General features: G+C 53.6%; 1 protein-coding gene across 1 annotated transcript; it reads right to left on the minus strand.

The window, feature by feature from the left end:
- Positions 1-4,694: 4,694 nt before the first annotated feature.
- Positions 4,695-23,773, minus strand: LOC133274788 (adenylate cyclase type 10-like). The gene is made up of 26 exons (XM_061464300.1): positions 23,388-23,773; positions 23,012-23,205; positions 22,600-22,704; positions 21,446-21,484; positions 20,749-20,892; positions 19,118-19,323; positions 18,596-18,689; positions 18,196-18,281; positions 17,447-17,635; positions 17,212-17,333; positions 16,501-16,577; positions 16,024-16,213; positions 15,063-15,115; positions 13,633-13,786; positions 12,750-12,942; positions 12,131-12,217; positions 11,424-11,704; positions 10,639-10,775; positions 9,978-10,103; positions 8,203-8,457; positions 7,239-7,577; positions 6,940-7,006; positions 6,292-6,463; positions 5,805-5,912; positions 5,468-5,646; positions 4,695-4,896 (listed from the first exon to the last, which is right to left on the minus strand). Exons 1-26 carry the CDS (start codon positions 23,771-23,773, stop codon positions 4,695-4,697), a joined length of 4,185 nt encoding a protein of 1,394 aa, XP_061320284.1.
- Positions 23,774-24,062: the final 289 nt, after the last annotated feature.

The following is a 24,062-nucleotide window of genomic DNA, read 5'->3' on the forward strand; positions in this document are numbered from 1 at the left end:
GCCCCACGCCACTGCCCGGAACACTATCCTGGGCCTTGAGAAACAGATTTTGTGGTGACACAGCACCCCACAGAGAATTGAGTCAGACAATGGGACTCATTTCTGGAATAACCTTATAGACGCTTGGGCCAAAGAGCATGGCATTGAGTGGGTATATCACATCCCCTACCATGCACCAGCCTCTGGGAAATCGAACGGTACGATGTTAAAAACTACACTGAGAGGAATGGGTGGTGGGACTTTCAAGCATTGGGATACACACTTACCAAAGGCCACCTGGTTGGTCAACACCAGAGGATCTGCCAACAGGGCTGGCCCAGCCCAGTCAGAACTTTCACATACTGTAGAAGGGGATAAAGTTCCTGTGGTGCACATGAAGAATTTGCTGGAGAAGACGGTCTGGGTTATTCCTGCTTCAGGTAAAGGCAGACCCACTCGTGGGACTGCTTTTGCTCAGGGACCCGGATATACTTGGTGGGTGATGGGGGAAGATGGGGAATTCCCGTGTGTACCTCAAGGAGATTCAGTCTGGGGGGAAAACAGCCAATGAACTCAATTATATGCTGTTGCCTGGTATATAACACTTTTATAGCCCATCAGCTGGATGCCCATCCCCACCACTCTGGGCTTTGAAAAGAAGAAATGTGCTGTCATGATCATCAGTGGAGAATAAAGTCATGGGAAAAGCCAGCAGCAGCAGCAGAACTCTCCTCACGTCACCATCAACTGACCCTGACTTCCCTCCGACCATCATCCCAACAAGGAATGAACTTTGACAAAACCAGGTGAGCTCAGGGGAAGCAGGGGGAGGAAGAAGGGAGAGGAAAGAGCGAGCGGCTGTGTGGTTCTGGGTTACAGGCTCAGCTTAAACCACGAAATACGGTTATTACAGTGAAGGATGATGGAACGGGCTAACACTCAAACCGGGATGGAGGAATGCCCTAAACCGAACCTAAGTAATTTCCTTAAAAATCATAAAGAAACAAACTGGGGAAGTTGAAGGGGGAGAGTGCAAGGCGGGGGGGAGGGGGGGGGGGGGGGGGGAACCCCAAAGGTATGAAAATAGCTTGGGTGCTAAAGGGGATCCTGCTGAGCCACAAGACCCACCCATTCCTTCCTCTGAACATACTTTCTTGGTGTTTTACCGGCTACTGCGAGGTAACAGCTGTCTGGGGAAGCAATATTCACCCTTCATGTGGGAAAAATGGAACTCTATCAATAATCAAGGTAACTGCAGCCTGCAAAATGCACAGGGAAGAGGCAAGGCCAGTCATGCTGTGCTTGAAGCTTCCCTGAAGCTGTTTGTTCAGGTCAGCTCTTCCATCCGCTTTGTCTTTCCCTCAAACCCAGGTTTCAAGCCCCTTCCCCAGTTACCCCCAAAACCACCCCACGCCACCGTCTCCCACTCAAACCTTCCCCTTCCACTGTTCCACAGGTTCCCAAAACCTTTATTTCACACACAGCCCTTTCCACCCACTTCCACAGCCCCACACACTCTCCTCAGGGAGAGGCACCCTCCCCACACCGCAGCTCTGAACCTCTGCAGCCACCTACAGGGCTGGGAGCAGCATTTTCGTTACGGGAAACCCCTCTCATTTGGAGCTAATGTAGACCTGCAGGCTCCTGGAAATCTGGGAGCAGTGTTTCCCTCAGGAGCCCCCATCACCTCAACCCCTCTCTCGTCCGGGACAGCCTTTCCGTTGTTTCCACCTTCTTTCTGCACCTCAGCCCCGGGGCATCCCCTCAGACCACTCCAGGGGGCGGAAATACCATCTCAGATTCAACTTTTCCATTTTACATCTCGCTCAGGAGGCTTGTTGTCCTGAAGTTACCCTCAAGTTTTGCTGCGGCTGGAAATGAAACCACCTGTAAGTGGCCATAAAGCTGCCAGCGGCATGGACCAGCACCCTTCCGGCAACGAGACTACCCGTCCTTTGGAGAGGCAGCTCTCTCGACGCCCCAGAGCCCAAGGCTGGTATGAGCGTGGCTCTCTTACCAGGATCCCTGCCCAGCTGCAGAGGACTGGATGTGGCTGGGCTGGATATCACACTGGGACTCCCACCCTCAGCCACTGACACGTGCTCCCACTGTACCTGGCAAAGGAAGGTGGCTCTGGTAAGCTCCTCCAGGAGCTGAAACCACAGCCCTGAGCACAGTGAGCACGCAGCTTTTGCTCTTCATGTCACAGAATCATAGTATCCCAGACTGGTTTGGGTTACAAGCGACCTTAAAGCTCATCCAGTCCCAACCCCCTGCCACGGGCAGGGTCACCTTCCACTAGAGCAGGTTGCTCCAAGCCCTGACGAGCCTGGCCTTGAGCACTGCCAGCGATGGGGGAGCCACAGCTTCTCCAGAAGAAAGGACCTCAGCTCATGGCCAGGGAAAAGGCCACATCGCCCAAGGCCTGGCTCAGCCGGTAACTTGTACAGGTGCTGCTGGGGCCAGCCAAGTGCTCGGTTGGAGTCTCATGGCCCTCGCACCCCAGCCCATCCGCAGCGGGGCGGAAAGCCGCAAGTGGCTGGGGCTCCAGGCGAGGTTCAGTGCTCAAGGCGGTGGAGCTGGCCCCTCGCAGCAGTCTAAATGCACCAAACAGCTTGCCTGTGCTCCTGACTGTGAGGATGGAAGGCACGGACCCAGAGGTAGAGTACAAGCTGGATTGCTTATTACAAGGATTACACGACATTTATACGCTTCCAAGCAATTAGCCAAGCACCTCTGTGTCTGCCTTGCGGTTACGTTTACGACATCGGGCAAAAGGTGTACCTGATCTTTCTTATCAACATCCTCTTTCCAGTTCTGACATCCTTGTTCCTTCCCGCAACGCGGAGGTGGAGGCGGCACGCCCGTGCTCTGCAGCTTCTTGTCCCGCCGCCACCAGGCGCAGCCCCTCGCCGGAGGAAAGCCGCCGCCGCTGCCTCCGCCCGGTTCTCGCGGGAGCGCCATTTTCCTTCCCGTCGCTTCGCCTCGTGACGGACGGGATATGTAGCATTCAGATTTTGGGGCAGGTTTACATCACCTTGATTTTCTGCTGCTTTTTTAATGTTTCTCCACATGTCATGCGCTGCGTCTACCTGAGCCGGGCAGGGCCAGGCAAACACTGGTGATGGCTCTGGGATGGGCAGCGAGTGCTGCTGACAGCAGCCCCAGAGCACCCAGAGCAACAGGAGAAGCCTCGCTCGACCCTGCAGACCTCGCAGCGTGCGCAGCAGGACCCCAGGCACGAGCCAGGCTGGCCTCGCCACACGCGACGTCACAAGGGGGGGTCAGTGCACCCTGTGCCCTGGAACCGGCAGATCCCGCTGCAGCCGCCCTCCGCAGGGTCCTGCTGACCCCAAAGAGAAGGCCCCGGCCCCCAGGACTCTCCCAGCCCTGCAAGAGGCCGCACAGCGGCAGCACTAGCAGTGCTCCACTGACTCTGGAGCGAAGGAGATCAACAAATGCACACGTTCAAGAAGTTCCAAGGAAGGCCGTAGGGCATCTGGGCTGTACCAGTAACACGTGGGTGAGGTGAGACACTTCACTTGGACTGAGGATGGGAAATGTACAGTGTATACACCAGATGGACATGTCAGTGAAGCTGTACCTGTCAGTCTGAGGACCCTTTTTACCATCAGGTGACTACCACTGCTGGTAAAAAGTACTGGAAGTTGCTCATTTCCCTGCCTCCAGGTGTGAACTTCCACCTCATGGCTCTTCTAACTTGTTAAGACTTGGATGATATTGAATGCTTGCAAAGGATTTAATCCAGGGAGCCACTGGATTTGTTTAGATGAGACCACTGGGCTGAAGATAGTATTCATAGTATTACGTGAAAACTAATACATGCTTTTATATAATAGACTTCTATAATGCAACAGGATTTTAAAAGCTCTTTTAAAATGACTGCACTTGGCTGGAAAATCCTTGCGAAAAGAGGTAGATAATTTTAAAATCAATTTAAACAATAAGTAAAATGAAAAAAAAACAACAAAAACCCAACAAAAACCAACCAAGCCCAGCAAATACTCCCAAATAAATGCCTACTTCTCCTGTCCTTTCCCTTCTCTGTCCTGCTCCTTTTGATGCAGCCCAGGATATGGTTTGCTTTCTGGGCTGTGAGCGCACACTGAAGCCGGCTCAGGTTCAGTTTCTCATTGACCAAATGCTCAAAAGGAACATGACCAGCAGGTCAAAGGAGGGGATCCTGCCCCTCTACTCTGCTCTCATGAGACCTCACTTGGAGTATTGTGTGCAGTTCCATTGTCCTCAACATAAAAAGGATATGGAACTGTTGGAACAAGTCCAGAGGAGGGCCACGAGGATGATCAGGGGACTGGAGCACCTCCCGTATGAAGACAGGCTGAGAAAGTTGGGGCTGTTCAGCCTGGAGAAGAGAAGGCTGCGTGGAGACCTCATAGCAGCCTTCCAGTATCTGAACGGGGGCTATAGGGATGCTGGGGATGGACTCTTCATTAGGGACGCAACAAAAACCAACCAAGCCCAGCAAATACTCCCAAGTAACTGCCTGCTTCTCCTGTCCTTTCCCTTCTGTGTCCTGGGAGATATTTACAGATCCTGTAACAATAAAAGGATTTAATCTGAATGCGAAGGGACACATGAATATTTAATAATTTGTATGTATTGCTTCTTACGGTACTACAAATATTTGGAGAGTACCGTCTTTCTCCAAATGTAAGATAGATGGTGGTAATGAACTATATGATCATTTCCAAGCCAGCATCATAGCTCGTGCAGGCTGCTGACAGATACAAGTCCACTGCCCTGTCTGTGCTGGCCCTCATGCGCGCTGCCAGGCAGGACAGCCTCCATCCAGCAGAAGTGCCCTCCAGCCTGAAGAGGTGCTCCAGTAAGGAAAGACAGCGGCTCTGCCGCAGCAGCCAGGCGAGCTTCTTCTTCCTGCCAAGCAAGAGAAACTGCTAGGCCCAGAGGCTTTAGCTCTACAGGCTAGAGCCTATGAGCTGGGTCAGACAGGGCCAGGGGGCAAAACGGGTGCCAGACAAGACCGTTACACTTCCTTGGAGGAAATAGAGCTGATGGAGGGGGAGCTGCCAGAAGGGAAAGGGGCAAACAACAAGTACCACAGTGGGAAGCTGGCCGCTAGAGAGGATGTTGGCCTGACAGCACCAGGGGGGCCAAGCTCCTCTTACTGCTCCTTCTCCATGCCCTGGTCCTGCCTCCAGCCCCCCCACCCCTTTTCAGTACAGCTCTCTCTTCCCAGCCAGCACCAATCCACTGCCACAACTCGTGCCAGCAGACACATCCCTGGCTGCAAGCTGCTTTGATACCCTAAGGTATGCTTTGTTCCAAGGGCCTCAGAGGGAGGGAGGGAGAGAGGAACTTTATCGTTCCCTGTTCTACCCTCACATTGCTCTGTGTGGCCTCAAGCCTCGTCAGGTCTGTGCCCATATGCCTGTGACCAGGTAGGAAATAACTCTTTCTCCCCCGGGTTCTTGGTCGTGTTTCTTACTGGGCCTTCTGTGGAAGGGAAGATGCTCTTCTGGCAACATAAGCGGCACACTGCAATTTTTCAACCTGCGACCTGACAAAGTCTTCAGCGCGGTTCCGGGGAAATGGCCTTCCAAGCAGGCTCAAAGCCTTTCTGATCATTTTCTTTGCCAGCTCTGTGCGTCCCACACCATAGCAGACCTGCACAGGAAAAGGGAAACATCGCAATGTGGACTAGATGCCCAAGAGACTGCAGGGATCTGCCAGTGGCCAGAGAAGCCAGAGCTCTCCTGTCCACTGCATCTGGGGAAGGCATCCAGCTCCATCACTCAGGAGATCCCTCCAGACCGCGCCTTTACCTCCCCTTTGAGGCTGAAGAAGGTGGCATCTTCAAAGCGGGATATCACATTCGCTTTACTCTTTAGAGAGTTCCTCAGGATATCTGCTTCGCTCAGCTTCCTGAGGGCCTTTGTGAAAGCACACGGAGAGCAGGTGAGATTAGTGCAGAGCCCATGGCTACCCTTGTCCTCCCCCATTGCCTCTGGCATCTGTCTTCAGAGGGTCTGCTTCTTCCCCTGGTGATACCTGCACAAACAGTCATGTTTTTGACTGTGTGCCTCAGAGCACAGGCACCACTGATCGTTCAGGCCTCCTCCCTGCTAATGCCCCTCATGCTAAGGGCACAGCACCCAATGCCTCTTCCCACACAAGAGGCAAACCAAAGGAAGAAGTGAGGCTCAGAGCTCAACATCTTCCTTCCAAGGACCCACAAAGTCGTGTCCTAGTGCAACGCAAACTTGTCCTTCCCAGAGCCAGGCAGGACACACTGCAAGCAGGGCGACTCACCATGTAGTAGTTGGAGACATGCAGGTAGGCAGCTGCAGTCTCCAGAAGATAGTAAAAGGCTCTGGCAGCATTGCCCAGTGTTGTGTAGTGGTGAACCAATGGCACAAGCACTGACTCCACGATGCCTTTGCAGTCACATGAGAGCGCATTGTTGTCCTCTCTGTCAGTCGCACTACCCAGAGGACAGTGCCCAGGGGAAGAAGAGAGCAAAGAATACAAGGGTATCATCTAGAGTGGTCTTCCTTCCCAGAGACAACATCAAAAGCCCTTTGTGCAAAGCAGAGCAGGAAGCCACAGACAGGTACTAGTCATACAAGTCCTTTGGGAGGAGGGAGTAAGGAAGAAGCTAGGCTTTCTGTCACCTCCCACAGGCAAACCACCTGAGCCCTTGTGGTGGCTTTTTCCCTGTAGATTTTGCAGTACTACTCTGCAGGAACTGGAAAGCGAGGGCTTCTTTGACACTGAGCCGTGGGCGTCCTTAAGCACTCACTCATCTCCACAGCCATCTCCTCTCAGCTCCCACCCCACGGAAAGGCTCTTCGCTAAGCTAGAGTCACGGCTGACAGCCAAAAGCCAGCATTTTCTTTGTCTCCTCTGCACACCCTGAACTCACTCGCTTCAAAAAGAATCAGAACCTTGTCTGCTCACCCAAAATCCTCTTCCACAAAAGCTTGCTGCTGCTGCTGCTCCTGCTCCTCCTGAGTATCTGTAATACCTTGAAAGAAAACCAGGGACACCTCCCACATGTATCCTGGGATAAGAGTTGCTCTCCCTCTCCCAGTAGGCCTGCAAGGATCCTTGCAAGGTGCTAACACACTGAGGAAAGTCTGCAGTGGGTGTCCACTCCTGCTGGGCTCGTTCCTAGCAGATCTACTCCCACTCGACCCCCAGCACCAATCCCTGGGCTCCCGGAGGGCCCAAATTACAGAGCATGGTGCACAGCATACCTGCAGAGATGTAAAACCTCTCCTTCTTCAGCTGTTTTCCAGCCAGCACCAAGGCCTTCCAGCTGTGTGGGTCATCCCCATCATCAAAGTCCTTACAGCTCCCTTTGTCCTGGGTGCTGCTGACAGCGAAGCGGTGGAAGACAATAAAGTCCCCTTGGCCGCAGCTCTGGCATTTGTGTGCATACCGCTCCAGGAAGGCAGCACACTTGGAGTGCAGGGTGACCCGCTGTTTCTGGACCCACAGCTCGTAGGCAGCCTCCCGCAGCAGCGGCTTATGGAACATCAGCACACCAAATGGACACCCCACACTCTGCTTGCTTGGGGGGGAGGTCTCCACACCTGCAAGGCAAAGGGCCTTTGTATGAGCCCAAGCTGTGGCCAGATGGGGAGCCAGTCATGCCTCGGTGCAGATCCTGAATAGCAACAGTGCTGCTGCACGCCAAGCCCTGCAGCATGGGGTGAAAGGGCTGATGCTAGCACAGCCTTGGGGATGCAGTTCTCAGCTGCACTGGTCCAGGCAGGAGCTGGGGATGTTGTTGCCAGCCAAAGCAAGCCCCAGCCAGCACTTTCTCCCCGCTCTTGGCATGGCAGCCACCAGCCTCCTGAGCAGGAACCCTGCATCACAGGGTAATCAAAGCCCAATAAAAGCTTGCTGAAGACCCTGGGCCATTCTGGAGGGCATCTTTTGTCTGGATGCTGCAGGTGGCTGGGAGAGGATGTCAGGGATTCCACTCGTCCCATGCCTGCGCTACGAGCAGCACTTGGATTCAGGGGAGCAGAGGCATTTGGGACAGCTGGTGGGAACTTCCCTCCAGTGCAAACCTAGTGTGCTTTCAGACTGACTTGTAACAGCTTTGACAAACCCATCCCCAACAGCCATGCCAGCCCTCACAGGAAGGGAATCACGCCACGCCCTTAGGAGCCCATCTGGGAGCTCCTTGTCCACCCCACTGCTACCACTTACCAATCTCTGCCTGCGGAGGGGTGGCTGGCTCCTTGCTAGGATCTTGGACGTCTTCTGGCTCCTCAGTGCTCTCCGTCCACTTGAGGATGTTGTCACTCACTAGACTGTCCAACAAGGTAGTCATCTTGTGCCTCATTCTAATCGGAAGAATGTATGACAGCAGCTGGGTAGTGAACACCGGCCCGATGATGGCTGCAAACTTCAAAACAGTCTGCTCCAGTGGGGTGATCTCGTCCAGCTGAGCCAGCACAATCTCTGTCAAGGAGAAGCCACACGTCTCAGTCCTACCTCTTCCCCACACTGAGGCTGGAGGCACTGCAAAGATTCGACGCATGAACAGGATAGGCTTTGGCCCTACACTGGCCACTTCTGGGCAATTGCAGCCCAGGACAGGTGTCTGCACAATGGCTCCGCTCCTACTGGATTTGCAGTTCACAGGGCCTGGGAAAAAGTGAGACACTCAACAGACACACTCCCCCACTGGGATAGGGCAGGATCCAGCAGGTACATGCGTCCCACAATGTGCCCTGCCAAACCTGGACTAGGTTTTTGCCAGCCCTGCAAGCAGGGAACAGACAACTTTCACCACCTCAGAGGTGAACTCAGAGCTCCCGAGAAAGGTTGTCTCAACTCAGCCAGACCTTACTCTTCTTTTCTTTGACTTTTCTTCTTGGGTTGCTTTGGGCAAAACAACTTAAGAGCAGGAATGTTTCTTCAAGGTTCATACAAATGGCTACTGACAGACAGGAGGGACATTCAACAGTCATTGACAGTTCCCCTGGCTACAGGTGAACTTCCATGAAAATCCACAGGAAAGTGGTTTATTTTTTTTAATTACGTGTGTCTTGGGTTCAGCAGTAGCAGTCATTTTTCTCCTTCTTAGTAGCTGGTGCACTGCTGTGTTTTTGACTTTAGCCTCGGAACAACGCTTGTAACACCGACGTTTTTAGTTGTTGCTAAGTAATGTTTAGTCTGACCAAGGATCTTCTGAGTCTCATGCTCTGCCAGGGAGGAGGGGAAGCCAGGAGGAAGCAGAGACAGGACAGCTGACCCAGACTAGCCAAAGAGGTATTCCATACCACAGCACATCATGCCCAGGATGTAAACTGGGGGCAGTTACCAGGAAGGGTTAGATCACTGCTTGGTCGGACTGGGTATCGGTTGGCAGGTGGTGAGCGGTTGTATTCTCTTCCCTTGTTATTTCCCTTATCATTATTATTATTGGTGGTAGCAGTAGTGGTTTGTGTTATACCTTAGTTACTGAACTGTTCTTATCTCAACCCATTGGAGTTACATTCTTTCCATTCTCCTCCCCATCCCTCCGGGAGGGGGGGTGGGGGGGTGGGGGGGAGTGACAGTGTGAGATGCGTGGCTGGGCTTAAACCACCACAACATGCCATGAAACCACTGTTAGCTGGGGAACTCAAAAAGAAAGTAGCAAGATAGAAGCTGTGTTCAAAGGTGAGTCAGAGGCAAGTCAAATTTTTGTCCCAGTAGAAGATTTGCTTCTGTGAGAAAAGGGAGTCATTTTAGTGTTGCATCAACAACTTTTCCTCTTCTACCTGCTGCTGGAAAGCAACCAGCAGGCTCAAGCTGCTCCACACACAGGAAGGAAAAATGGTTGCCCACAATGCCAGGACTGTTGCTGGTTGGAGCAGAGCCACCTTTTCCAGCCCCAAAGCTGAGAGGGTGACTCTGCAGCACAGTGATGCCCAGCCTCCCTCCAGCCCCTGCGGCACAGCCAAGAGCCAGCAGAGTGGCTCTCTGCCCCTCACCTTTCAAGTTACTGGGCAGCATGGTGCTGTCCAGGTTCACGCCTGGCCTTACAATGCAGATCATGGCCGCAGCCCCTGCTCTGGACCTTGAGCTTGCTGTGAGGGATGACTCCAAGACTGCAAAAGCTAGGTGGAGCAAGAGAGAAGGAATGAGGCAATTTGCAAAGTGACCTGCAGCCTGAAAATGTTTCCAAGTTCACCTGAAATAGTCCAAGGCCCCTTCACACCACACAGTACAGGTGCACTGACCTGCGGGTGCTGAACATGCTCTCTGAGCAGAGCAAAATAGTTTTCACTGGAAGTTTCCCGCTCCTGGCCCTCACCTCAAGCTGGAGTTTGTTCTCAGTTAAGCTAGCATTTGGCCAACATAAGTTCTGTGCTCATGAGAACGTCTCACGACCACAACCTACGTGGTCCAGAACCATTTCCCCTGAGGTTTAGCCCCAAGAACTGAGGCCCCTCCAAGCCACAACTTGTGAGCCACTGCTTTGGCTGTCCTGACAACAAGGCACACAGAAGCCCGTGCCTCTGCCAGGCCAAGTTCTGCATGATCTGCTGCAAGATCTTACTCTGCCCCTAATCCATGGGGCAATGAAGGGGCAAGTTTGTGCTGTAGGGAATGCAACACAGCAACTCATTAGTCAGTGGCAAAGGTTCTTACTGTTCAGGTTCTCCCAGCTGTCCTCTGCTTTTTCACCCCACTTCTTGGTGCGGAACAAGAGCATGTCGTTGCAACGAAGGAAGTGCACCAGCTCCTCCAAGTAATACGGGATCCCCAAGCTTCTTTGGACAAGGAACCTGGGCAGGAACAGATCCAGCAGTGATCAGCACAAGAGAAGTAGAATCATAGAATGGGTTGGTTTGGAAAGGACCTTAGGATCATCTAGTTCCAACCCCCTCCCATGGGCAAGGACACCTCACACTAGACCATGTCGCCCAAGGCTCTGTCCAACCCGACCTTGAACCCTCCCAGGGGTGGAGCATTCACCACATCTTTGGACAACATGTTCCAGTGACTCGCCACCCTAAAAGGAAAAACAGTTGAGGTGGGTAGCAAGCCACTCAGGCATAGCTGGGGAGCCAGCATCTTTGTCACAGCTACACCTCACTTCTGAAAGGGAGGTCCTCCTGCTGGCATGTGGTTTTTGGCCCCCCTGAACCTCCAGCCTTTGCTGAAGTCCCTGGGGAAAGACTTGCAGACAGTGCCCAAAGCACAGAGCAGCAAGCCCTGCCTTTCCTCTCCTCAGGAGCTTAGGTGCTCTCTGGCAGCAGGGCAGACCTCTGCCCCAGGGAATCTGCCACACAGCCTGGCCACTTAGACCAAGCCCTTTTCACACCCCAGATATGCTTGGCCTTGGGGGTCTTCCTCCCTTCCTCCTTGTGAAACAGCAAAGGGTTGGCAGCTCCTATGCTTCGTGTCCAGGGAGCTCCCCTGCTCCAACTTACCTCACTAAAGCCCTAGGGATGCTGACCACTCTAAGGTCCTGGCAGAGCTTCTGCACCACAGCTGAAGGTTTCAGCTTCTCTAGTTGAAAGCAGATGATTTTATGGGACATCAGGTTGTTTGCTGTGGCTTTGTGAAAGCTCTCGGTTCTTGCAAAGCCGGGACATAAGCTCATGACCATGAAGACAGAGATGTTCCAGAGCAGAGGTGCCATGATACTCCAGGAGGCGGGGTCAATGAAATGGGCATTGTCGATGACAAATATGGCATTTCTGTCAATGGTCTGGAAAAAAAAGAGTTGTTCTGAGGGGAATCCAGTGGATTCTCAAGTGTCTTACAGGGAAGGAGATTTTGCCTCTGTCTCTTGAGAGGATGCTCTCAAGTCTCACCCCAACCAACTCCGTGCTTGGAAGCTTCCCAATGCCTAATTTCTTTGAGATTTTCAGGTCATGCTTAACATCACCTGCCCTGCAGAAGGAGGGAGCTTGGGCAAGGGAACGCAGAATTCTCTCTCCTCCAGGGAACGCTTTAAGGGAGGAAAGTTACTAGTATGCTTGTCGGGCTATGGAGAGAACATGGGGGGTTTCTCAGGCCCTAGAGGGCAAGGACCAGGTCCTCCCACCCACTCACACTGCTGTGGCGCAGAGCCCAGAGCCAGCAGGGTTGTTTTCCTCCTCTGACCCAGAAGGAGAAAAGGAGAAATGCTCACCTTCTCTAGCACTTTTGCCCAGGTTGAATGCAATTCCTCTTTCCTTTGCATTTCATGCATTTGGCGAACCTTGTCTGAAATGGGAAACTAGACAGAAAAGCAAAGTCAGGGAGAAACATGTCTCCAGGGCTCGCTACACCTACCCACCAAGCAAGATGGCAGAGCAAACCCTCCCTGCTCTGCCTCAGCACCTTCCCTCTCCCCAGCACGGGTGCAAGAGGCCACAGTGGGACTTCAACTAGAGCCTAAAGCAGAGGCTCAGGCAGAGCTGCATCTTGGCGGTGGGCTGAAGAGCTGGTTCTCTGACTGTGGGATCTTGGGCTGGCTGGAGCAGACCACTCACACAGCAATGACCTCAGCACAAGGTCAGACCCAGCCTCATTCCAGTGCTGCTTCCAGAATGCCGAACAAGGCACCAGGCACTGCCAGATGCAGCGCGGGACATTAAGTCACCACATACAGGCAGCCCCCGGGGCCAGGAATGGGAAACATGTGCTGTGACCCCCTGCAATCCCTCCCCCTGAGCTAAGGCACTCCAGCAGCCTTAGAAGACTGCTGAAGAACCAGAAGGGCTCAGGAGAAAGCCTTCTCCAGGGTCAGAGAGGCCTCTCGCTCTCACCTTGACAAGGAAGATGTCATTGAGGAGGCAGTAGTTGCTCTCTTCGATTATCCCGTTGAGATTTGTCCGTAGCACGTGCTCCCTGGCACTGCACGATTCACACTCATGGAGGCCCATCACCCTGGCCATCAGAATACGCATGGCAGAGAAGGACTGCCTCACGTTGACCTCTAGCAGTTCCATGCCAAATACCCTGCCATGCAAAAGCAAAAGGCACTGAGATCCCCAACGGCCCAAGTCTTCTAAGACAAAAGAGCTGGAGTTGCCTTTAGGGGGAACTCTTCAGCCTCCCACTTCAAAGTGGTACCGGGAGTTTCACTCCTTGTAAGAGAAAGGGCACAGAGAGGCAGTTGCTGCCAAGCCACTGGGAGAGCTAGGTCCAGACCCCTTCTGGTTTCTGCAGCGCTGGTCCATGTCTCCCTACCTCCCTACTGCAGAGGGACTTGCAGAGCTAAGAGGTGATCATGGAGCAAGTGGAGTTTGCCTTTGGGCTCCAGACCTTAGCAGTCTGCCTCTCAGCCACAGAGAGGCTTTTCTGGCCCAGTATTCCTTCTGGGAAACAGTCAGGGGGCAAGCAGGGCTTCTGAGACAGGCCACCCTGCTATATGTTGCATCTGGAATCCAATGCAAAGCACCGAGTTTGGGCTTTTTCCTTCTATTTGTGAAGGAGGAAACACCACAGGTCAAGAAGCACCTCCAACACCCCAAAGAGACAGGGGTAGGAGCAGAGCACGCAGGAGATAACTATGGAATGCCTCCATGAGGCTTTTTGAGGAGGCTTCAGTCCAAGGCCAAGGCACACTGGCCAAGGGGCTGGAGCGTTCCATGGCTCTCAGGGATGGAAAGAAGCAGTGTCCCAAAACTACAGGACAAAACCCTGTACCTGCAGCCAGCAGACTGGCCTAACTGGGACAGGTGATTAAGTAATTGGCTCTTCCCAGCGCCCCTTGCGCCCTCAAATGCCAGTATGTGTCTTTGTCCAAAACGGTTAGAGGCTTCCAAGCAGTTGACAAAGAGGTCAATCTCCTTCTTCCGACCTGTGAAGACAAACAAGAAAATGAGCTGCTGGGGCATGCTAGAAAGCAAAGAGCTGTCCCTTTGGCTGGTACCCTCCACCACAGCTTCCCTCCCACTACCACATCTGGCAGCCTACGATACCCCTGCTGCCTTCCAACCCTCTTGTCCCAGCTTTTGCACCTCTGCCTTCCTCAGAGTGGTAGCGGATGCCCTGTCCCACAGAGATTCAGACAGCCCCATGCAAATCCCCCCTCAGGGATCCAGTACAAGGCTGGAAGGGATGATCTGAGTTGCTTCAGGCAGCTGTGTCCCAAACAGACTTAGAACATCTTCTCCTGGCTGTACGACTGGCCACAGAGCACATCAGTGTTGATACACAACCGTGTTTTAGTTCTTGCTGAAGAGGGCTTGCACAGCATCAAGGCATTTTCTATTTCTCATGCCACCCTGCCAGCAAAAGCAGGCTGGGGGTGCACAAGAAGTTGGGATGGGGCACAGCTGCAACAGCAGACCCCAGCTGGCTTATTTCATTGCATATGATGCTGTGCTTCGCAAGAAAAGCTGGGGAAAAGGAGGAGGAAGGGGGCACATTACGAGTTCCTGTGTTTGTCTTCCCAAGTCCTTGATACACATGTTGAAGCTCTGCTTTCCTGGGAATGGCTGGACACCTGCCTGCCACCAGGAGGCAGTGAAAGAATGCCTGATTTTGCCTGTCATGGATGCACAGCAGCTGCTTTACCTATTAAGCTGTCCGTATCCAGTGGGCTCACTTTTACCCTTCCAATTCTCTTCCCCATCCCACTGTGGGGAGTGAGCAGCCGTGTGGGGCTGAGTTCCCTACCGGGGTTAACCCATGACAGGGCCCAAAACATCCAGCAAGACACTGAGTGATTAAAGGCGTCCGTGATGCTTGACTTTTCCATGTTTACAAGCAGATGCTGCCAAGAAAGCACCTCTGAGGAGTACAAGGGGGAGAACCAACCACCAAAACTCCCCATCAGTCTAGCAGAAGGAAATCTCTTTCCTGATCCCAAGGATGTGGGACTGGTTTAGCCCCCAGGGTGTGAGCAGCTTGAAACAAACCTTCCTATCAGGTCTGGAGCCTGCCTGGGATCACCGAGCGCCTCACCCTGCTTCCCACCCCAAAGATATCAACTAAGTAGGCACTGAGAGAGCCAGCACTTCCTCAGGGCCTCTGCAGGCAACATTATCCCCAGCAAAACCTTTTCCGTTCCCAATACATGTTACTGAGGGGAAGAAACTGGGGTTCAGAAGAGCAAGGCATTCTCCACATACCCAGCAAGGAGGCGTTCTCTGGCATCTTCATGGCAAGAGCCATGCCAAATATGCTAGGAGCAGGGGAAAAAGAAAGTACAAGTCAGTTAGCTGGTTAGAAGCCAAGGGACATCAAGAAGCAGCCTGGCATGGAGGGGCTGGATGTGCTCCTCAGGGTACCTGTTTTTCTTTCGAGCAGCATGTTATCCCCTGCATGCTCCCCCCCACCAAAGTTCAAGCTGGCATGCTGAGAGAGCTTTAAGCATTAAGAAACCCAACAGCCACACCAGGACAAGAGAATATATTGAGAGTCCGTCAACAGAGGCCAGACCCAGAGACATGTGAAAGAAGCAAGAGTGAGCTGCTGGTTAGCAGATATCTTTACTGCGTTGGCCAGGAAAAACCGAGAGTCTTGGAAACAAGGACCCAATGGGCTGGGATTCCAAGCACCTGGCACCTCTGGCTTAAGTCTTCCTGTATTTTCAGAGACTAACATTCAAACCATCATCCAAAAAGAAGGTCAAATCCTGGCCCAGAGGAAGAGCCCAGGTTTGAGGAGGAAGACATGATGAAGAATGTCCTGAGGGTCCACCTTTATCCATGGGAACCAGACTGGCCCAAAGCTTCCCACTCAAGAGCAGCTAGGACAAAACCTTCTTGGGTCAGCATTACCAGGGCATGTGGTAGAGCGAGCACAGCACGGAAAGCACAGTTTGAAAGCCATTTGGACAGAGCCTGAAAGCCAGGTTGTGTCTACCAAAACAAAACCTTCCCCATTCCTGTGGTTTCACTCCCACTCTCCCAGCAAGAGGAAACAGCAGGGAAGAGAGGTAAAAAGCCTCCTACACCAGGGCTTCTGACCGTCTCATCCACAGTGAATGGAGAGCGGCTTCTGCTCTCTCTGCAGAACTCCTCTATGCTGGCCAAGCTGGACCCTTGATGCCACCATCCCCTCATCCAGACTTCTCAAGAGGACACTCACCTGTTGGTGGTGATCCCCACATATTGATAGACAGTGACAGGATGTTTGAAGCCTTTCATCTTTCTCTCCGGCAGCTCCTTGAAGTAGCAAGAGGGCAGCCCAGAGCTGGCACAGGTTGTGGTATCACAGGTCACCAGCCCAGAGTAGCTCATCATCATCCGGGCTGCCAAGTTCACCTTCTGGCCAATGACTGCCAGAGAGATGAAGAAAGAGCACACAGTGATGTACCTGTGCCACCAGCTCCACAGTGCCCTTCCAGACCAACGGCTGCCCTACATCCGACACCCGCAGCCCCACAGTGGGTTAAGCAGATCCCAGGGGAACAACCAGCTGTGGAGCCCAGTGTCCCACCCCAGCCCAGGACTGGTGCTGCCTGGGCCATTCCTGGCTGGTTGTTGGACAGGCACTCTCCCCAGCCTGTCTTCCTCTTCCCACCAGCTCACGCCAGTTTCCCACACCGCACACACGTGCTTGTACCTGTGTACTCGTGCCTCAGAGGGTGGCCAATGAGGCCACAGAACGCCATCCCACTGGTAACAGACACAGACACTGTCCTGGCACACAGGGAAACAACACGGCTTCAGAAGCGCTCCAGGTGCAGTCCTGCCCACCCAGCTTCATCTCTTCCCGCATCTCCCCTCAGCACTAGCCTGGGCCACTGGCCATCCTGCCCTGCCAGCCTGGGGTTCGGGGTACAGAGAGCTCAGGGCTGTAAAGGACCCAGGCGGCAAGGACAAGGAACAGGGCTTAGAGCACAGGCAGGAACTTTTGGGCACTTCTCCTGAGACCCCCTTCCCTGAGCTGTGACCTGTGACCAGTGGGAAAAGAGGGAGGGAAGAAGGTGCCACAGCGTCACTGCCTGTGATGACAGCAATGTAAGATCAGGTGTCTAGGCCCCATCACTGTTCACAGGCCAGTCACCCAGAAGGTGCTGCTTCTGGCACCAAGGAGCCTCTCGCCTTCACTAGGGCTCATTCCAGCATGGTGGCTAGCAGGGTGTGCTTGGAGACACTCTGCCTGGCTGCCCAGGGATAAGCCCAGGGGTTGCCTGCCACCTCTCAGGGCACTGTTTCCTTCCTGCCAAGGAAGGGAGGACAGGGGAGGGTAAGCTAGACGCAACACTCTTTCTTCCTCTGCTTTACGCTGGCCCAGGCAGCATGCGCTCCCTCAGCCCCACCAGACACTCACCCTGTTTTTGCAATGATCTTGGAGCACGAGTTGAAGATCTGAAAAGCACTCTGCAAGGCATGAATGCTCTCATGGGCCAGCTTTACTCCAGGGAGTCCGAACACACAAAGGAATGTACAGCCCTGCCAAGGACAGATGCAGCACATCTTGCCACAATGCCTAAGAAGGAACCTTCCCCTCTTGCTCAGTATCCACCCTCTTGGGTTGGGGGGAGATGATTCCACCTCACACTCACTTTGTCAAACAGGAAGACTTTGTTCACTTCACCCTTGTGAGGACAGACGATTTCCTGCATCAGGCTGCTGACTTCACTGAGGACACTGCGGAAAGATACTATGTCCTTTGTATCAAAATTCAGGTGGAGGAAGAGGATGGTGACTGGCCGTAGCTCACAGAGGAAGTCCTGCGGCACTCTGTCTTCAAGCTGGAAGACAAGAGCATGACGGCTTCACAAGCCTGCTCTCCCAGGGGCTGCCCACGCCAGGTACAAAGGGAGAGCTGGTGTCCTGGCAATAGCAGGTACTAGTAGGGGAAGAGAAGATCCTCCTCTCGGTTTAAATGGTCGGCAGGCTGCCCAGCTTGCAGCAGTCAGATACCAAATCAGAACACAAATGACAAAGGCGAGAAGGGCGCTCCGGTAACACCCCATCTTGGGACAGTTACGGACATGAGTGGTGACACTGAGCGATGCTCATGGGGCTTCAGTGGATTCTCCCCTCTATCCTGCCATCACGTCCACAGAACATGAAGAGCCATACCCACAGAAAAGACAAGAGATGCAAATGTCTGCCCCACCACCCATCTCTCTGAGGACAACTCATCCAGTGGTGCAGCACCTGTGCCCCTTGGCCCAATTTGCCCACATTGTCATCTCGGGATGCATTTTCTTTGTTTGGCTTGCTCTCATGGAAACTCCCTCTCTGAATGCACCACTTCTTCTGCCCTGCAAAAAAAGCAGCCCCAGCAGCAACGGCCCAGGCGTACCTTCCTGAGAACAGCTTTTGGGATGTAACTAAGTATGTCTCCCACATCAGTATCAGGGTTCAAGAAAAGAGCAGGCCTGACAGCATCTGCGGAGAGGAAACACACATGGTTGCTGTGGGAAGATGGGACTACGAGCTGTTGGAAAGCAGGGGCTAGCACTGGCAACAGGGGAGAGACTCCTGCGTTTGCTTGTGTTGCCACCTGCAGGTGCTTAGGGCAGAGCTGTCCCCTGGAAGGAGATGGCAGCAGCAGCAACTGCCCCAGCTGATGCACAAGAGGGCCAAAAGCATGACTGCTAACTGAGAGGGGAAGAGGGGAGCGGTAGTTCATCCCTGACCCCTGCAGCAGCCAGGCCCCACGTTTCCAAGCAAAACCAAAACAAGGTGAATCTGGCACTCACATTCGTTTTCCGTGAAGCAGCACTTCTCCTTCTGTGGAAGCTTGTCTAAAACATTTTGGCATTCCGACAGAGACATCTGGTTCATGCCCGTAACCTGAAGGTACACAGAAGGAAAGCACTTGACACTGGCTTCTCCAGGAGTCCCAGGGGACAGATCCTGCCCTCCACTGTCACTGTCCAGAAAAGGGGAGAAGAAGCCTATCTGGCTGGACAGGACAGCAGTGCTTCCTCAGAAACCCTGGAGCTGAGCAGACGTCTTCCAAGCATCCCCCAGCTGTCAACAGCTCCGTGACCCACGGAGGACACTGCTGGTGGGGCCAAAACTCTTCCAGTGCCTCCTGACCCCTCAAACCAAGCAAGCCCAGCCCAGAGTTACTCCTAACATAAAAGGACAAGAGCATCAGCTGCTCTCCCCTTTCAGAGCTACAACTCTCTCCACATTCAGCTCTTCAGCTTTCTGAGGCCTCCCTCCTTCAGGTCCAGGTCCTCAGAATGGCTCTAGATGCTGTCCCATCCACCTACCTTCACAGCTGTTTTGCCCGCAATATGGCTGGTTCTGAGCCTGTGCTTCTCACATAGCTCCCAGCAGGAGGCTGAGAGGACAATTTCACCTGCTTCCGCAAGCTTTTCGGCCTCACAGACATCCTCCAGGGCCTTGCCAATGACACAGAAGTACTGCTGCCTCTCGTCTCCAAACCTCAGGTGGTGCATATTCCCTGCAGAGATCCCTGGGAGAGAGAGAGGGAGAAGCAGAGCTCTACAGCCTCCAGCATTTCAGCTGTTCAGAAGCCAATCTGAACCCCAGTGGGGAGATGGTCATTATGGAGGGGGAGGGCATCCTCCATCCTTCTCGAGGGGCTACTGACACAGGACCCTTAAATGGGTGTTAAGAAATAGACAAACCAAGTGGACAGTGACACTGTGTTGAGAGTGCTGGCTGTCTTAACCTGCCCCAGAAACCCAGCAAACCAAGCCCCTGATCACCGCCCACCCCCTTTACATGCAGGCGGGTTGTAGCTGTCTGCTCAAGAAAAACTGCAGCCTGCAAAACCCTTCTCACAGCCTTAAGCAATGCAGCTCTCCTTTGCTCTTTGTGAAAGGCAGGGGAGAATCCAACACGGAAAAGGATGCAAAGCTGCCTCCACCTGAAAAATGAAGGGATAAGTTCCTCCTGCAGGCATCTGGCCGACAGCAGACGCTCAAAGACCCCAGTATTCAACCTGACACCTGCTCTTCCTTTGAGCTTCACAGAATCATAAAACCATAGAACAGTGAGGGCTGGAAAGGACCTTAAGATCACCTAGATCCAACCCCACTGCCATCTCGCACTAGACCATGTCACCCAAAAGGCCGCCAAATTGGTCAGGCAGGATTTCCCCTTAGTGAAGCCATGCTGGCTGTCACCAAGCACCTTGTTGTTTTTCATGTGCCTTAGCATGCCTTCCAGGAGAATCTGCTCCAAGATTTTGCCAGGCACAGAGGTGAGACTGACTGGTCTGTAGTTCCCTGGGTCATCCATTTTCCCCTTCTTGAAAATGGGGGTTATATTTCCCTTTTTCCAGTCGTCAGGGACTTGACATGACTGCCATGATTTTTCAAATATGATGGACAGTTGCAACTTCATTCACCAGCTCCTTCAGGAACCGCAGACGGACTGCATCAGTTCCCATGGGTTTGTGCACATTCAGGTTCTTAGGATGATCTTGAACCAGATGCCCTCCTACAGTGGGCCGAAGGTCTTCATTCTCACAGTCCCTGCATCTGCCTTCCAGGACTTGGGTGGTGTGCTCAGAGCATTTGCCAGTGACGGCTGAGGCAAAGAAGTCATTAAGAACCTCAGCCTTCTCCAAATCCAGGGTAGCCAGTTCTCCTGATAGCTTCTGGAGAGGGCCCATGTTGCCCTAGTCTGTCTTTTTATTTGCTACATACCTATAGAAGCTCTTCCTGTTATCTTTCAGATCCCTTGCCAGGTTTAATTCTAACTGTGAACGCACACAAACCCAGTGGTCTGGTGTCCAACTACAGGTGGCCCCTTGAATGCTTGCAGGAGATGCTTTCCTTTGGCGCTAGCCCCAGACGGGGATCCCCGCATTCCCTGCCAGTGTGAAGCACAGGAGAGTGCCACAGATCTGCACCTGGCACAGCACTTGTACCTATCTTAAGTCGGAATTTCTGACCCACGAGCATGTCATGCCTCCGGTACTTCTTCTGGATCTGCCAGCTACAGTGCACCACAAGGCTGATGGTCTTGGCCATCTCACTGGGTCTTGCTCTCCACAGCAGCAGCACAGCATCCCCTGGGGAAAGCAAGGGAACGTCAAGGCTCTGCTGAGACCTGACTCTCCCTGACCTACGCTCCATGGCAGGGACAGCAGAAACCAGATGACGTGCTGAAAAAGATGGACTTGTGGGAGGCCATAGGCCTCTGGAGGACCTCTGGACTCGCTGGGACTCCTCCTCCTCTTGCGGCCTGGCAGCCTGAGCTGTGCTGTCACCAGCCCGTCCCTCCATTCCCCCGTCCCCCCGTCCCTCACCAGCACTCCAATAAATGCCTTCGGCTTCACCTTCTAGTAGGTCTCCTCCTCTCAGTGCTGCCTCTGCCCTCACCCCCAGCACAGAGCCCTGCAAGCTGAGGCAGAGGGAGGGGAGCCACCACCCTTGCCGAAGCCAAACTGCAGGCCCAGGGTGGGAAGAGAAGCCTGGAGAAAGGGCGCTGCAAAGGCGTATGAGAGTGGCCAGGAAGATGGCTCAAGGTGCTGCACAGAGCCTCTGAAGGAGGACAGCAGAGCTGCCACAGCAGTCCCGTGCTGCAGATTAATACCCATGGGCATCATCATCCTAAGTACGTACCAGCAAACTTCAAGATGTCACCTCCAAGAGTCAGCATGTCTGGAGACAGAGGGAAGGAAAGGAAGAGTCATGTGGACACCTTCTTCCATAATCCACAAAGGAAGCCCCCGTGCTCAGAGCGGAGCACCCAGGCGATGGTGCACTATCCGGCACAGCTTAGGAAAAGCACCACCCTGGCCTGCCTCCCAGGCTCCCAGGGGCTGCAGCCCTGGTACCTGCACAGAAGGCACAGAGGCATGGCCTCAAGCTGCCACCTAATTTTCAGAATGGTGGAGGCTGGAAGGAACCTCTGGGGTCCATCTGGTCCAACCCTGCTCTCAAGCGGGGCAGAGCCAGCTGCCCAGGACGCTGGCTAGATGGCTTTGGAAGAGCCAAAAGAGGAAGATTTCTCAAGCTCCCTGGCAATCAGTCAGTCACCCCTCACAGCCAAAAAGTGTTTCCCAACTTACAGAGGGAAACTGCTGTGCTTCAGTGCGTGCCCATGGCATGGCCTCTGGTCCTGACAATGAGCACCACTGGAAAGAGCCTAGCTCTGTCTAATCTGCTCCCTCCCTTGAAGTTTTAGACACATTACTGTAAGATCCCCTGAAGCCTTCTCTTCCCTAGGCTAAACAGGCCCAGTTCCCCCAGCCTTTCCTTGTAGGAGAGATGCTCTAGACCCTTCATCCTCTTCGAGGCCTCTTCTGCTTTTCTTTACAAATGCTGCCAAAGGGGTGTCCAGAATGTGCTCATAATCAGCTCAGAAGGGTCAAGACATCCCCTGAGAAAATGGGCTTGGAAGGGTCTCTGTCTCTCCCTGTCTTTCCCACACAACGCCAGTGCCAGCATGTCCAGGTCACTTGTGCGCTGGCACTTGCTTGGTGCTCTCAGCCTGCTCTGGGCCCCCAGGCACCATGGAGCTGGGTGTTCCCATCAGAAGCACAGAGGTGGCTGCTGAGAAAGTGGGTGCCTCCTTGGCCACAGTGGGGAGCAGAAAGGACCTGCACTTGTCCTGACTTGCCAGGAGAGCCTGGCTGTTCTCACTGTTCCTCCAGGCCACAGAAAGTCCCAGCCCTTCCAAGGAAGCAGGACTAGGTTGCCCAGGATACCAGCCTCCTCATTCCATGAGCAGCCCTATGGCCTGCCGCCAGGCAGTCCTGCAGCATGGCTCTTACCCTCCAAAACGTCACACAGGTAGTGATTGAGGTCTTCCGCCAACTCATCAGTGCCTCTCTGTGAACCACCCTTCCAGATACAGTGCTCTGTCAAAGAGGTGAAATCTGTAACAGAGACACCCAGAAATCAGGAAATGAATGCCCTGGGGACCAAAGGACCTGGCAGCCAGTTCCACACTGGCCAGCCGGGGTGCCCAGCCCGGCACCTTCCCATGCCCCAACACAGTGTGGGTTGCAGCAGTGCTTAACCACCCATGATAGCCCATCCTTTTTGGGAATCCCAGCAGAAGACCTCAGCATTCATTATGGCCACTCACTATCAGCAGCAGGGGCAGGGCTCCAAAGGGCCTGGTGTGTGCCAGAATGGCTCACGTTCCTCGATGTCACAGTTGCTCCTCCCTGCGCACCCTACCTGAAATATCTGCAAAGAGCAGCACTCCGTGGACTGCCTGAAAGCTGGTCCCGAGGTAGTCGCTAGAAACAAGGCTGGGGAGAAAAGCTGCTGCTTTGTCCAGCTCTGAGCTGCAACGTTTCCTCTCCCAGGAAGAAGACGCCATCTGCACCCTGTGGTGTCCGGGGTACCTCAGGATCATCTGCTGTGCCCAGCTGGGAGAAGAAATATGACCCCAGTGCGCCATGTGAGGTGCCTGCATGTGGGGCAACTGTCCCTCTGCCCACAGGGTGGCCACAGTCACTGGCAGTGGCCTCCTCAGTAGGTCTTTGCTTCCCTGTCAGCTCTCCGCACACATCACAATGAGCTGACAGTGACATTCTCTGCGGGTCATCACCTTTGGAACTGCTGCCCCGTGGCCGAGGCTTCCTCCTTGACACTGGGCCACTGGCTGGAGGTGGCCAGCACCACCCCATTGCTTGGGGACAGCACCCAAGGGAGGCACATGCAGACCTGCTGCAGTGCCTTGCACACACAGCTGTTTGAGAGCACTGCTCCTTCCCGACAGCGGAATAGCTTGTCACCGTTTTCCCAGTAGTCTTGCCCGCTTCTTTTTCCAGTGCTCCCTTGCTGCTGCAGCAAAGGGAAGGGACAGTGCTCTCTGGTCTGGAGACAGGAGGGGGAGAGGGACTGGGAACCCTTGCTGGGCTGTATCTGAAGAGCACCAGGCAGCATGCAGTGGGCCACCCAGAAGTCCAGGACAGACTCCAAAATGGTGGGCATGTTATCTGGCAATGGAAGTAGTTAAGATTTTGTAAAGGGCTATGTGTATGAAAGCTTGGGGATGTTGAGTTTACACTTGCAGGTAGCAAGGAAAAATGTTTCCTTACTGTCCTGGGTCCAGCAGTAGCCGTCATTTTTCTCCTTCTTAGTAGCTGGTGCAGTGCTGTGTTTTTGACTTTAGCCTCGGAACGACGCTGATAACACCGATGTTTTTAGTTGTTGCTAAGTAATGTTTAGTCTGACCAAGGACTTTCTGAGTCTCATGCTCTGCCAGGGAGGAGGGGAAGCC

This window comes from Pezoporus flaviventris, unplaced genomic scaffold (assembly GCF_033815535.1).
Source record: "Pezoporus flaviventris isolate CSIRO_AGI_PZ_B2104156 unplaced genomic scaffold, CSIRO_AGI_Pfla_v1 ptg000002l, whole genome shotgun sequence".
Classification (NCBI taxonomy): domain Eukaryota; kingdom Metazoa; phylum Chordata; class Aves; order Psittaciformes; family Psittacidae; genus Pezoporus; species Pezoporus flaviventris.